Below are 12,456 nucleotides of genomic sequence, written 5' to 3'. Positions count from 1 at the left end.
CCACAGGTATGTTAAAAAATATAGAATAGTTTATTTACAGGATGACCAATTTTCAGGCTTGAAAAGCAAGATGCTGATTTCATTAGCACAGAGGGGCCAGATGGGATCCAGGAGGTGAGCAATGGGCCCTGGGAGTTTAGTTGTTTCAGGAGCCATAACCACCTTGGAGGGCTGTGGCAGTGCAGGGGGGATGAACACTGTGCTCTGTGCTGAAAAGGTACCAGTGCCCGTGGTGTAAGAGATGCAGCTGGCAGGGTGCACGAAGGACAAAGCAGTGGCACCATGCAGCTCTGCCCCACTGCTCCTCCCCATCTCTCCTGGAAGCGAGCAGCACACCAGCTGCTTCCTGGCCTAAACCAAGGGGAAGGGGACTCGACGGCTCCCCGTCCTGTGTCACACCACATGCAAACCTCAACAGAAATGTACACTTGGCAGTTTCCTCTGAAATAATGGGTTTTTAAGGGATCTGAAAAAATCCAGGTCTGCTGGAGCCAACACAGTTCGTCCTTAGTGAGTCTGGTAGGCATTAAGCTCTGAGGTCCTGGGATAGTTTTGGAAGTGGGTGAGAAGGAACTATAATATTCTCTGTACTGTCCTGTGCTGGGTCAGGCTGGAGATGTAAATCATGGCTGGCTGTTCAGAGACATGAGGCACAGCTGAGTGCCCTTGTCTGCTGTGACAGCATCGTCTCCCAGGTTCTTAGTTCTGGAACTACTTGAGAAACAAAACCGGCATTTGAGAGATTAAAGCAAAAATTCGCAAAGAGCCCTTCCAGGCCCCATGCAGGAAGGGTGTGTGTTCAGGAGGAGAGAGGGAAACTCAAGGAAGAGCTGCTTTTGACTTGTCCTCTGTCTCTGGCCCATTTTCTGTCTTGGTAGCAATACTGTAGTAGTAGGAGCGGATTATGTTTTCCACAGTAGTAAATCCTGGACGCTCTTCCCATCTGCAAGGGCAGAAAGGAACAAATAGAGTCAACAGAAAGGACAAAAGTGGAGTGATGCAATGAGAAGATACCAGGTGCAGAAGAACCTGGGGCAGAACAGCAGCCCAGTTGTACCAGGGCTTAGGAGGGCAGCTGAGACTTTTCTGGCAGGGTCAAAGGCACAGAGGCTCTGACTTCTTCCAGGATTGGTACAGGCAAATGGAGGGGTACGATAATAAAGAAATAGGTCCATAATTCATCATGGACTGGAGAATGAGGTTAAGGCAGGAGACACCATTTGCTTTGTGTTGTCACCATCCAGACAGTGTGTGCTGTTCTGATGGACCTGCTACCCACCAAAGAGTTGAGCTAGTGAAAGCCTTACCTGTAGGTCCAGCATTGCTGCATGAGGGCGTACATCTCTGCTGGGCAGTCCGTGGGACAGTCCATGCGCTTCCCTTGCTCTATGAAGCTGATGACCTCTGGGCCTTTCATTTTCTAGGATAGGATCAAGTGGGAAATGCTTTAATGTTTTTGGAGCTGGCAACAGGGTTAGAAGAGACAGATTAGAGCTGGGCCTAGGGTAATGCTTTGGATCCATGCACCACACACCCTGTACAGTCACTGTTTTCAACCCCGGCACCCAGCAGCGATGTCTCACGTTGTGGCCAGCCCAGCCTGCAGACTCCATCCCAAGCATGGGCAGAGCAGTGGCTGAGCAACTGATTTTTCAGCTCTGCAAGTGAGCAGAAGGATCAAAGAGAAGATCTGCTTTGATTCAAACCCAAATGAATTTGTTTTCTGTTTCTTCTCCCTTAAATGAACACAAAGCTGCAGGATCCAAACAATCTAATTTGTGCCTTTTGTAAAGTGGAAGTGAGCCTGTCTCCTTTCCCCTCTGTTCAACAGTGGGAAGACCACCCACTCAAGGAAACTGTAGTTTCAGTGTGTGTCAGCCTGTTACAGAGTGGGAGACTAGACTGTGGCACCCATCCATGATGGACCCAGCTCTGCCTCACCTTGTACGGTTTCTGCCCGTAGCTGAAGGCCTCCCACATGGTTACACCATAGCTCCATACATCACTCTTGCTGGAGAACTTGTGATAGAGGATGCACTCTGGGGCATACCATTTCAAGGGCCACTTTCCTGCTGTCCTGGCCTGTAGCAAAGCAAAGACAAACATTTCCACCCTGAGACACAGACTGCTATGAGCTGAACCTGAAGTCTGCTTTGCTAAATGTTTGTGTCAAATGCAATCCGACACTGCTGAAAAATATCCCCTTGCCCTGGGCTGGGAGCTCAAGGCCCCAAGGCCTGAGCCTCAAACCCCATCCCAGGCCCTGCTGTCTTGTTGGCCCTGCTCAGCCGTCCCTGGGTGCAGTACGCTGTCCTGCGGTGCCACTCTCCTCCCGCACCCCAGCCCCAGGGCTCAGTGCGGTCATGCACTGGTGCATACTGCTGGGAAGATCAGCCCTGGCTCACTCTTCATCACCTTCTCTTCCCTGCTCTCTGCTCTGGCTTCTCTCCTTTCTCCTCTCTCCTGTTATCCCACTGCACTGCATACCCCTCGCTGCCTCTGCATCCATCTGAATTTCCTCCTTGCCACCTGGACCTTCGCAAAGCCCCTTTTAATGTCACAGCAGTGAGGCCAGCCAGAGCATGATGTGGTAGTGGAGCAGGGCTCCTGAGAAGAGCCCAGACCCCCTGCCTCTGGGCTTCTCAGCCCCCAGCCAGGAGGGCTCCTGCTAGCCATCTGGATCCTTTGCTGTGCTTACACTTACCTTGTAGTAGCTGTCATCAGCGCCAAGAGCCTTGGAGAGTCCAAAGTCACTGATCTTGGCATAATGCTGGTTGACCAGTAGGACATTCCTGGCTGCCAGGTCTCTGTGGACAAAGTTTTTTTCCTCCAAGTACTTCATCCCCATGGATACTTGGTGCATCAGCTCCACAATATTGCTGACTATAATCTCGTCTCTGGGGAAGATGAAAGGACAATGCAGTAATAAAGGACCTGCCATTACTCTGTGCACCATGGTCCCCTTCAAGTTTCCTAGTTGCAAGGGAGAATGAACATGGACATCTCTGCTCCAGAAGCATCAGTTGTTCCTGTTACCTCACATGAAAAGACATCTCTTTCTACTGTTATCAGCTTCCCTCCACCTACAAAGCTAGGATCCCCTGGCAGCAGAGAGTTTGATGAGATGTGCAGAAAATCAGCTAGCCACATTTTATTCAGTACTCACTTCTTGGAAGCCAAGAACTTGTTGAGTGGCCCTCCAGAAGCCATCTCCATCACGAGCATCAGGGACTCTGCCTCGCAGACCCCAATCATGCGGACAATGTAGGGGTTGTCTAGCTGATGCATGATCTGGGCTTCCTTCATCATTTCATCTTTCACTGTTTTCTCATTGTTGCTCTTCAGCACCTTGATGGCCACATCAATCTGCTTCCTGCACAGGGCACAAGAGGAACACACATGGGATGAACTAAACAGCAGCTGGACTCATGTATCACAGCCAGGAATGCAAACCACTTTCTCACATGATACTGTTTGATCTCTCAATGGCAATCTCAGTGGCCTGTTTTGGCAGAGCCCTGCACAATACTGGTATTCCAGACCTGATAGAAGGCCAAAGAGAAAAGGATCACCTCACCCTTATAAGTCTAGGACAGTATTCGCCATCTGTAGATCTGAAGATACATCACCTCACACACTGAGATCTGCATCATCATTGTCATTTTTCATGGGGGAAACTCAGGCACAAAGTGGGAAAAGGCCATCTTTGTGGACTCAGACAACCAACGACAGAGCTAAGGATGGTACATCTCCTCAGTCTCATTCCTTTGCCCTGACATGGACCAAGATGACCTCAGGAGCATGGACTTGCTCCTCTGAGCCCAGCAAATGCCTTCAGAAGTGGCAGTCTTATGCCTGGGGATGTGCAGTGCAAATTACACTCTCGGGGCAATGAAGCTATCACTCAAAGTCCATGGAAAGTCACCACCGACCTTCTAGAGTATCTCTTATACCTCCACCCCATTATCACTTTAGGGTCCATGTAGCTAGAAACAGGATAGCTGGGGACACCTCTGAGCTCAGCCTGGAGCACCCTCCTCCAGCTTCCTCAGCATCCTTCAGGGTGGCACTCACTTTCTCATTTTGTAGACTCCTTTCTTGACGCAGCCAAAGTTTCCTGCCCCCAGTTCCACTTCATCGATCATCAGGTGGTCCCTCTTCAGGAAAAGTTTTTTATCCTTCAGTTCCTCAGGGTCACTGTACGGGCTCTCGTAGACACTGGTGTCCATGGGTAGCAGGCGTGACTTTCCTACACCTTCCCAAGAGATACAGTTGTTTATAACTTTAAACAACATACCCTTCCCAATGGGCCAAGGATGACTGTATGAGGTTCAACAAGGCCAAGTGCTGGGTCCTGCACTTGGGTCACAACAAACCCATGCAGCGCTACAGGCTTGGGGAAGGGTGGCTGGAAAGCTGACAGGCAAAAAAAGACCTGGGGGTGCTGGTTGGCAGCCGGCTGAATATGAGCCAGCAGTGTGCCCAGGTGGCCAAGAAGGCCAGCAGCATCCTGGCCTGTATCAGAAATAGTGTGGCCAGCAGGAGCAGGGAAGCGATTGTTTCCCTGTACTCAGCACTGATGAGGCTGTACCTTGAGTACTCTGTCCAGTCTGGGGCCCCTCACTACAGGAGAGACATTGAGTTGCTGGAGTGTGTCCAGAGAAGGGCAACAAAGCTGGTGAAGGGCCTGGAGCACAGGTCTTATGAGGAGCGGCTGAGGGAACTGGGGTTGTTTAGTCTGGAGAAAAGGAGGCTGAGGGGAGACTCTCTACAACTACCTGAAAGAAGGTTGTAGTGAGGTGGGTACTGGTCTCTTCTATCAAGTAACTAGTGACAGGACGAGAGGAAATGGCCTCAAGTTGAGCCAGGGGAGGTTTAGATTGGATATTAGAAAAAAAATCTTTACTGCAAGGGTTGTCAGGCATTGGAACAGGCTGCCCAGGGAAGTGGTGGAGTCACCATCCCTGGAGGTGTTCAAAAAACGCATAGATGTGGCACTTCAGGACATGGTTTAGTGGGCATGGTGGTGTTGGGTTGACGGTTGGACTCGATGATCTTAAAGGTCTTCTCCAACCTAAACAATTCTATGATTCCCCATCCCTCTTGACCTCACTGATTGGGAAGGTTTTCTCTAGTTTCTTGGCCAATTCTCCTTCAAGTTCCAGCATTCAAGCCTCCCTCCTGGGCATCTCCCTTCCTTTCACAACCCATGGCCTCTCCTAGTTACAGCTGCTGAAGGAGCCAGGATGGGAAGAGGTGTCTGAGCATTCCCACTCCACATATCAGACCCTGCAGGACCCAGGCATGTGCAAGACTTCACCCCACTGAAATATAACTGAATAAACTGAGCAGTAGGCAGAATAGAAGATGGGGAATAGGACAGGGCTTGATTTACTGGGTACGATGGGGAATGGGATAGGGTTTGATTTACTGGGATATGGGTGTGGGCAAACAGTTTTGCAATATTCTTGTCTCAGGACCCTGAAACGACTGGGAGGCTCCTGGGTGCCTTTGTGAGAAAGGGGCTTTGTAGCACAGCTCTTTGACCAGAAAGTGATATAGATGTGTCAGGTAACCCCCATGGCTCCTGTGACATCCTCAGGTCCTGTCTCCTGTTAGGAGGAGAGGGCTTTCAAAGATGCTTACCTACAGGCTCTGGTGTGTATCCATCTGCATTGAGAGGCCCAAGGTGTCTCTGGAAAAGAAACAGGGATAAAGTGGATAAAGGAGCCAGGGGAAACTGCTTCAGTTTGAAATGGGAGAGGAGAGGGATGGGGAGCCTCTGCAGCCCAACAAAGCCCCAGCTGGGGATTCCCTCTAAAAGGCCCTGAGGTAGGCACAAGGGATTGGAGTGGTATTGAGCAGACTTCTCTTCCAGTCCAGGCTGGCAAGTACCCCCACTGCAGCTGTACAGCAGGAATCAGAGCCTGGGGGTATTCAGTGCCATGGAGCCAGAATGCAGCATCACCCTCCAGTAACCCAGCCTGTGGTCTGTGCAGGGTGAGGTGCTGAGGGCTCTGTGTTTACCTGAGCAGTGAGGGCCACACACACAGGGCAGAATTTTGCTCTCTGCCCCCTCTACTTTCCCCATCCCAAAGTGATAAGTCTCTTGCAGCAGTGGGGTCATCCCAGCCAAGTCTCTGCAGTTTGCTTTGAGACAAGGAGCGAAGGGAAGCCTGGAAGCAGCTCAGCTTGCAGCCGGCACACCTGCCTGCCTGAAGAGTGGCCCCTGTGAGCACGTACAGACACTGTATACAGCCACTGTCCCAAAAGCAGACAGCGACAAAGCGGTATGGTACACATTTGTCCAGCACAGCTTTGAACACCAGCCCTGCTTGCAGCAGATTCGCCACAACATGGGAGCCCACCGCAGATTGTGAAAGCTCTCTGAGAAGATGGGTGAATGCTCAGGCCTTTATTTAGCCTCTGCTGGGCTCCGGGATGGGCTGCTCATATAGCCCAAACTAGCTGATTTCAACACCGCTCGGCACTCGGAGCGGTGACTGAGCGCAGACATACCCCAAGGCCAGGGACGCAGAGGGAGCACAAAGACCTGGCTGGTGGCCAGTGGCCAGCAGCAAGGCTGAGTGTTCCCAGAATCCAACCACGTCTTCCTTGCTCCTGCCTGGCAAGGAGGGCAGGGGGGAGAGGGCTCCCCAAGGACAGGCCCACATGTTGCAAGGAGCACAGTATGAATGGAAACCATTTTCAGCTCTAACAGTAGCTGTGCCCAGCTATTCCTCATCCCCATCCAAGCTGGAAAGGGGACAACATTGCAGCTGGGCTTAATGTATTCCATTTGAGTTACTGAGTTTTAGAGAAGAGCGGAGTTTGATCAGCAAGCTTGAAATGCAGTAACATTAAACCACTGAGGTACCAATAAAACAGACCCTCCCCAAAACTTACGCTCATGGAGGGGTGGGTTGGTGGAACCGGTGCTGCAGATGCTGTGAATCAGGAGAGAGAAGTTGTTATTAAGTCTGCCTATGCCCCAAGCAGGATCAGAGCTTCAGTCCTTGAAGGACTGGGCGGATGCCTGTGTCTGATTCTCCCCCGCCAAAGGACGTTTCCACAGCTTCAGCAAAAAAAAGTGTGGAAACGTGCCTGGATGTGGGTGTTATTCCCAGACCAGCCCTCAGGGCAGGTGCAGGCCCACTGGAGCACCCTACAGTCTCCATTGGTCCCAGAGCAGGGACTGACTGAACTGTAGCCCAGACCTCCCTGCCCAGGAGAGCGAGGGTCCCATGGGCAGGCTCTGAAGTGATGTTTGTGACACTTGGACTAGGACAAAGTGACCCATGGTTTTGAATGCTCAGCTCAAAAGACCCACCAGGAGCCAGACTTGCAGGACATGTTGTTTCCTGCTGCCTAAAAAGCAGGTCATTTTTCAGAAGCTGTCTGTTTGGCACCAGAAGTCCCTAATCCATTTGGAGCACTGATTCCCCCATCTGCTCCTGTCTTTGGGCCACCCTAGACCAGGCCTGGACAGTGGCCACTTTCAGCAGACAACATGATGTGAGAGTTGTCCAGTTTGCCAGAGGAGCAGAGACCTCACCATTCTCTTACCACCAAGGTCTGAGCAAGGTTGGACACAGTAAAGGAAACTTGGGCTAGCGCAGCTCAGACTTAGTGATAAACCACGCTTAGTGGTAAACCGAGGCCAGGGATGACACTGAGAGATGTCAGCTCACCTGGCATGTTGGGGTTGGGGCAGGCTTCCCTCAGGTAGAAAATCAGCCCATCTGGTTTAAGTTTTAGGTACTCCACCAACTGGGAAAAGAATGGGAGGAAAAAGATTATTATGAGGAGAAAATCATCTCTTTTTTTTTGCAGGCAATTTGTGTGGCTTATGGTAATGATTTCTCTCAGATTTATGTCAGACAGGGACTAAACTATTTCTTTGTCTCCTCTCCTATCTGTGCACTCAGGGATCTCCTAGAGTAAGCGCTTGCATACCTGGATATCTGCCAGAACTGGGAAGAACTAGGGAAGTTAGATAAGGACTGAAGAAAGACAAAAGGAAAATCACCAGTAGCAGAGCTGGGTAGGGCATTTTCAGTGTAATGTTATTGTTGTTCCAGCCAGAAAGGTTTTTAAGTCATGTTGTGTTTGATAAAGCCTGAGAGAAACCTTTTGCTTTCCCAGAGGAACCCCAGGGTTAGCTCTTTGGATCCCGGGCAGTTTTTCAGTGCAGCAACTGCTAGTTCAAGCACAGTGGGGACTTGACTCTGGCTGGAGACGACCAGACCAGCCCCTGGCCACTGGACCACAAGGGAGACAAGGCTTTCTCTTCCCCTCCTGTCTGTCTCAGATTTCATCTGCAGTTGGGAGCCTGGCACGGTTCTGTTGCCATAAAATGCCCCAAAGTCTTTGTTTTCAATCAAATTCAGAGTGAAAACAGTCCTGGGAATTTGGAAAATTCAGCAAAACAGAGTTACTGATCCCCAGACAGCCCTGCCCAGGAGGAAGCACTGGTATCCGTTCCCTGGAGAAGGTCCGAGGTGTGAGCTGGGCTCTGGGGGGGGGGGCATGCGACTCCCCAGGAGTGCCAAGAGTTGCTGGACCATATGTCACATTCCCTAAAAACCCTGCCTCACCCTCATGAGGACTGCTGGGGCATTACAGCCATCTCCAATTCCCAAAGCCCCTGACTCTCAGGGGTGATAGGATGTGTGTCCTGGCACTTGGATCTTCAGTCATGTAAAGATTTTGGCAGCTGGCTCAAGACTTCTGGCCTGCCGTCTTCTTCGCACAGAAGTCAGTCGCCTGGACCATAAAGTGGCAATCTGCACGCAACAGTTTTGCTGATCCAGAAGCAGTGTGGGGGACAGGAGGGACAGCCCGGGGTGAGCAATCTTATCGGGGCTTGCTGCAGGCAGAGGTCCGAGGTGCGCACTGTGACTGAACGCGTGATGTTTGCTGATGGGGTGCAAGTGTAACTAATATAACCATCTCAAGTACCCTGGCTTAAAGCTAGAAATGAAAAGCACTGATTGTCTGGACTCCTTGGAGAGGCACCAGACCAGCATAAGGCATGAAGGCAGTGGTAAAGCTAGCACTATTTCAGAGCTGCTGTGATAGCCCAGACTTAGATCTACTTAGCTAGGAGTGCACAGAAATGAATGCAATAAGGTGAGCTCATAGACAGCCAGACCCAGGGAATGTAAGGGTTTTCTGGAAGGGGCTACAACCACCCATGTACGGTCTTAAAGCCTTTAAAGCTCCACATGGCCTTTCCTGCCCCTCAAGGTATGGGCAGCTATAACAAGGGAAAAGTGCCTTTGCTTTATTAGGACACCAGTGGTCAGCATCCCACAGTACAGTACCTGCCAGAGCGTGTCGAACTTGGTCCCCTCGGGGATGGAGTACTTGCCGGACTTGTCCTGGTCTATCCGATAGTGATACACTGTTTTGCCATAGACAAGGGAGAGGGCGTAGGCACTGTTTTCCTTCCTTTCTCTCAGCCTGGTAGGAAGCAGAACTATTAAAAACAACTCCAGGTTTTGCACTACAAATTATTGTGGCTGCAGCGGTGGTAGGTCACTGGGTGGGCACTTGGAAAGGTGTGCCTGCATCCCACTTTTGGAATTGCCACCTTCCCGACACCTCTCTGCAGAGGCTGAAGAGGGACCCTTCACGTTCAGTCTCTTGCCCCTCTTCTCTACCCTCTCCAGCTAATTCTTTCTTTCCCTAACTCATTCAGGAGATAATTAAATTAAGGGCTGTCTCACCTCAGCAGAGATGCAGAGCAAATGCTTTCTCCTGTATTTTATCAGCCATACATTGTCTATGTGTCAGTGTTAAATGTCTTCACCCACTGAACCCTTTATCTCATACCATCTGGTGCATTAACAAGCATACTTCATAGAGATATCTAAACATGAGAAACAAATAAAGCTCAGGACTGGCTCTTCATGGAGGCCAGACACTGGACAATAACAGGTCCGGGGTGTCAGAAGCTGTCTTTGAAAGATCTGTAACCACAGTCTGACCACATTCAGCTAAACCTCCTCTCAGGCACTTCATGGAAACAAATAGCTACAGGGTAGTGGAGGTGGGGAAATGGTAAAAAGTACAGGGAATGCAGCATGTGCCAGGGTTTTGCATACGCACAGGAATTTCCCATCAGGTTGTGCCCCTGAGTAGAGCCTCCGTTCAGCTTCATCCCGGGCGATGCTGCCATGGTACCAGGGCATCCTCTCATGGGCTGTGGTGGCGATGAGCTTCTCCACCTGTGGAGCCTGGCTTATGATGGCTTGTTCGAGTGCATCCCCCTGGAAAAGAGTGAGAAATGAGACCTCATGCCACTCTGCTGCATTGTTGCATGGTTCAGCACAGTTTATTTTGCACCCTTTTGGGCAGATGGCACAGGAAACTTGGAAGGTCTTGTAATTGAAGTGCCTGTGGCCTTAATCATGCCTATAGGAATAGTGAGTTGAATTCTGTTCTGCTGCAGAGCAGAATTCCTTGCTTATCTAAATTGGTCCCATCCCTCGAATCCAGCTGAAGTCCGTTGCTGGTGAGGGAAGAGAGAACTCATCATACTCGTATGGGGTGTCTTTCAGCCTTGCATTCCTAGGAGACCAGGACCTCTTTCCGGTGCTTCTGCCTTCCTGGGTGCTCACTGTCCCCAGACACTACAACCTGTAAAGAGCAGTGCAGTCTGGAAATCAGGGTTAGGAATTAGGAGACCCTAAATTAATTTTACTGGCCCCACACTTCTTATAAACAACTGTAGTTTTTCGTTTGCCAGTAGGTGGCAATGTCCTTTGTGTTATCTACCAGTGTACACAGATCAGCTTCATGGAGAAACCCTATAGAATACCTCATTCTGTCAAGCACCTTTGGTCTAAAATAGGCCAAATTTAGAGATCTTTTGTAGAAAGGCTCCATAAGGAGAATGCCTGAGCCATCTTTCTGCAAGGACTTGTAAGTGTCTGAGTAGCCACTGTCAAGATGACAGCAGGTAGAAGGAAATTAATTACGTGGCTGCCAGCGTGACCATTTACAGAGTTTTGCCTTACACATATATTATATATATTCCAGTCTGCAATAAAATGCAGTAACATGTCTGTAGCTATTTTAAAATTTAAATAACAGACCTGATCCAGTACCCAGTACCTCAGTCTGGTATAGGCATATTCTCCTGAACAGGCAAAACCTCTGCTGACTTCAAACAGCGAGGAAAACCAGAGCAAGAATTTAAGTCTGGTTTCATTACATCTTCAGCACATTGTTATGGAGGCACAGGCACCTCACGCAGTGAGCATTGGTCTAACTTCAGCAAGCGTCCCATGTGCTGCAGAGGAGCAAATGGCACATGAGAAATGCTTGCAAAGTGGGCAATGACCTCTAATGCCCTGCAGAGCAGGCGCAACATCAGCTGTTCAGAGGAAGAGTGTGAAGGCTTGGGAAGGTGTTTAGACCTGTTTCTGAAGAAGAAACCGGAAAAGAGAGATTTAAGACTGCTCTTAGTGCCAGCAGCCTGGGAAGAGAAGGACCTTGCTTTACCATGCTGTAAGAGGGAGATGACAGCGACAGAGGAGGTCAGGGCAGCAAGCTGCAGTAAGCCCCTGGGGAGCACTCCTTGCACAGTCCCCCACCACCTTTGGCAATGGCCATTACCTCTAGTTTCCATGTCTGCCGGACATATTCGCGCACCATATTGTCCCTCATGCTGTCGAAGACACCAGGCTGGGGGTCCACACCACAGGGGCGGTTGCAGGGCTTGCGGAGGGTGCAGCAGAGCCCATCGGCATCCTTGGAGTAAAATTCACAGAGTTCCTCTGGCCCACAGTGCGCTTTGCCCCCAGCAATGGCGTAGGTACCGTTCATCTGGCGCTCAATGGCGTAATGGTAAAACTGCAGGTTGCAGACCATGGAGAGGACATACCCCCCCAGACTGCGCAGGCATTGCCGCAGCAGGAACAGGCCATCCGACATCCCCGCCAGCTTGAGGTACTCCTCTGCTTCTGACCTGGCAATGCTGCCGTAGTAAAAGGGCAGGTGAGCAGCAGCATCTGGCATCTCTGTGCGCTTACCGGGACTGCTTGGGTTGGCTCACGTGCTGCTGGTTCTCGATCTGGAAGAGAGAAGCAAAATTCTTCACTGACACATAATTTTGCAAAAAGGTTCAATTGGAATTCAGACTCATCTGTCTATAGGTTCTTCAGCCCTCACCTATCTGTATGGTCATTTCAATCATTGCATGGAGAGTAGCGGTGCCTTCATATCCCCAGCCAGAGAATACCACAATGATTCCCCTATCCTGCCCTGAGTGGAGCTAGAAAGCGTAAGTAAAAATCCACCTGACCTTCATTTAAAGATTTCAAGCAATAGAGAATGCACCAAATCCTACAGTGAATAGTTCCAACGGTTAATTACCTTCACTATTAAAAATGTGCTTCTTACACACATCCCGAAGTTTTTAGCTTTGATTTCCTACCATTTTCTCTC

General features: G+C 50.2%; 1 protein-coding gene across 3 annotated transcripts; it reads right to left on the bottom strand.

Annotated features, from left to right (window-relative positions):
- Nucleotides 1–799: 799 nt before the first annotated feature.
- On the bottom strand, nucleotides 800–12,027 carry ZAP70 (zeta-chain (TCR) associated protein kinase 70kDa). Of its 3 annotated transcripts, none has more exons than XM_010562296.1 (12): nucleotides 11,626–12,027; nucleotides 10,114–10,274; nucleotides 9,327–9,465; nucleotides 7,692–7,770; nucleotides 6,907–6,947; nucleotides 5,647–5,695; nucleotides 4,075–4,255; nucleotides 3,167–3,373; nucleotides 2,705–2,897; nucleotides 1,942–2,082; nucleotides 1,308–1,420; nucleotides 800–943 (listed from the first exon to the last, which is right to left on the bottom strand). In XM_010562296.1, the coding sequence occupies exons 1-12, from the start codon at nucleotides 12,025–12,027 to the stop codon at nucleotides 820–822; spliced, it is 1,830 nt and encodes a 609-aa protein (XP_010560598.1). In that variant the 3' UTR covers nucleotides 800–819. The 3 variants fall into 3 exon arrangements, with proteins under 3 accessions (XP_010560598.1, XP_010560599.1, XP_010560601.1); XM_010562297.1 differs by having other exon boundaries at nucleotides 4,075–4,249; XM_010562299.1 differs by lacking the exon at nucleotides 6,907–6,947 and having other exon boundaries at nucleotides 4,075–4,249; nucleotides 7,642–7,770.
- Nucleotides 12,028–12,456: the final 429 nt, after the last annotated feature.

This window comes from Haliaeetus leucocephalus, unplaced genomic scaffold (assembly GCF_000737465.1).
Source record: "Haliaeetus leucocephalus isolate CR32 unplaced genomic scaffold, Haliaeetus_leucocephalus-4.0 Scaffold157, whole genome shotgun sequence".
NCBI lineage: Eukaryota > Metazoa > Chordata > Aves > Accipitriformes > Accipitridae > Haliaeetus > Haliaeetus leucocephalus.
This window is presented reverse-complemented; position numbering and strand designations above follow the sequence as displayed.

Coding starts and splice junctions, on each gene's coding strand:
- ZAP70 (XM_010562299.1), bottom strand. CDS start 12,027: ATGCCAGATGCTGCTGCTCACCTGCCCTTTTACTACGGCAGCATTGCC. Junction 7,771..9,326: donor AGTTCGACACGCTCTGGCAG/GTACTGTACTGT, acceptor TTCTTTTCCCAG/TTGGTGGAGTACCTAAAACT. Junction 944..1,307: donor CAGCAATGCTGGACCTACAG/GTAAGGCTTTCA, acceptor CTGCCCTTGCAG/ATGGGAAGAGCGTCCAGGAT.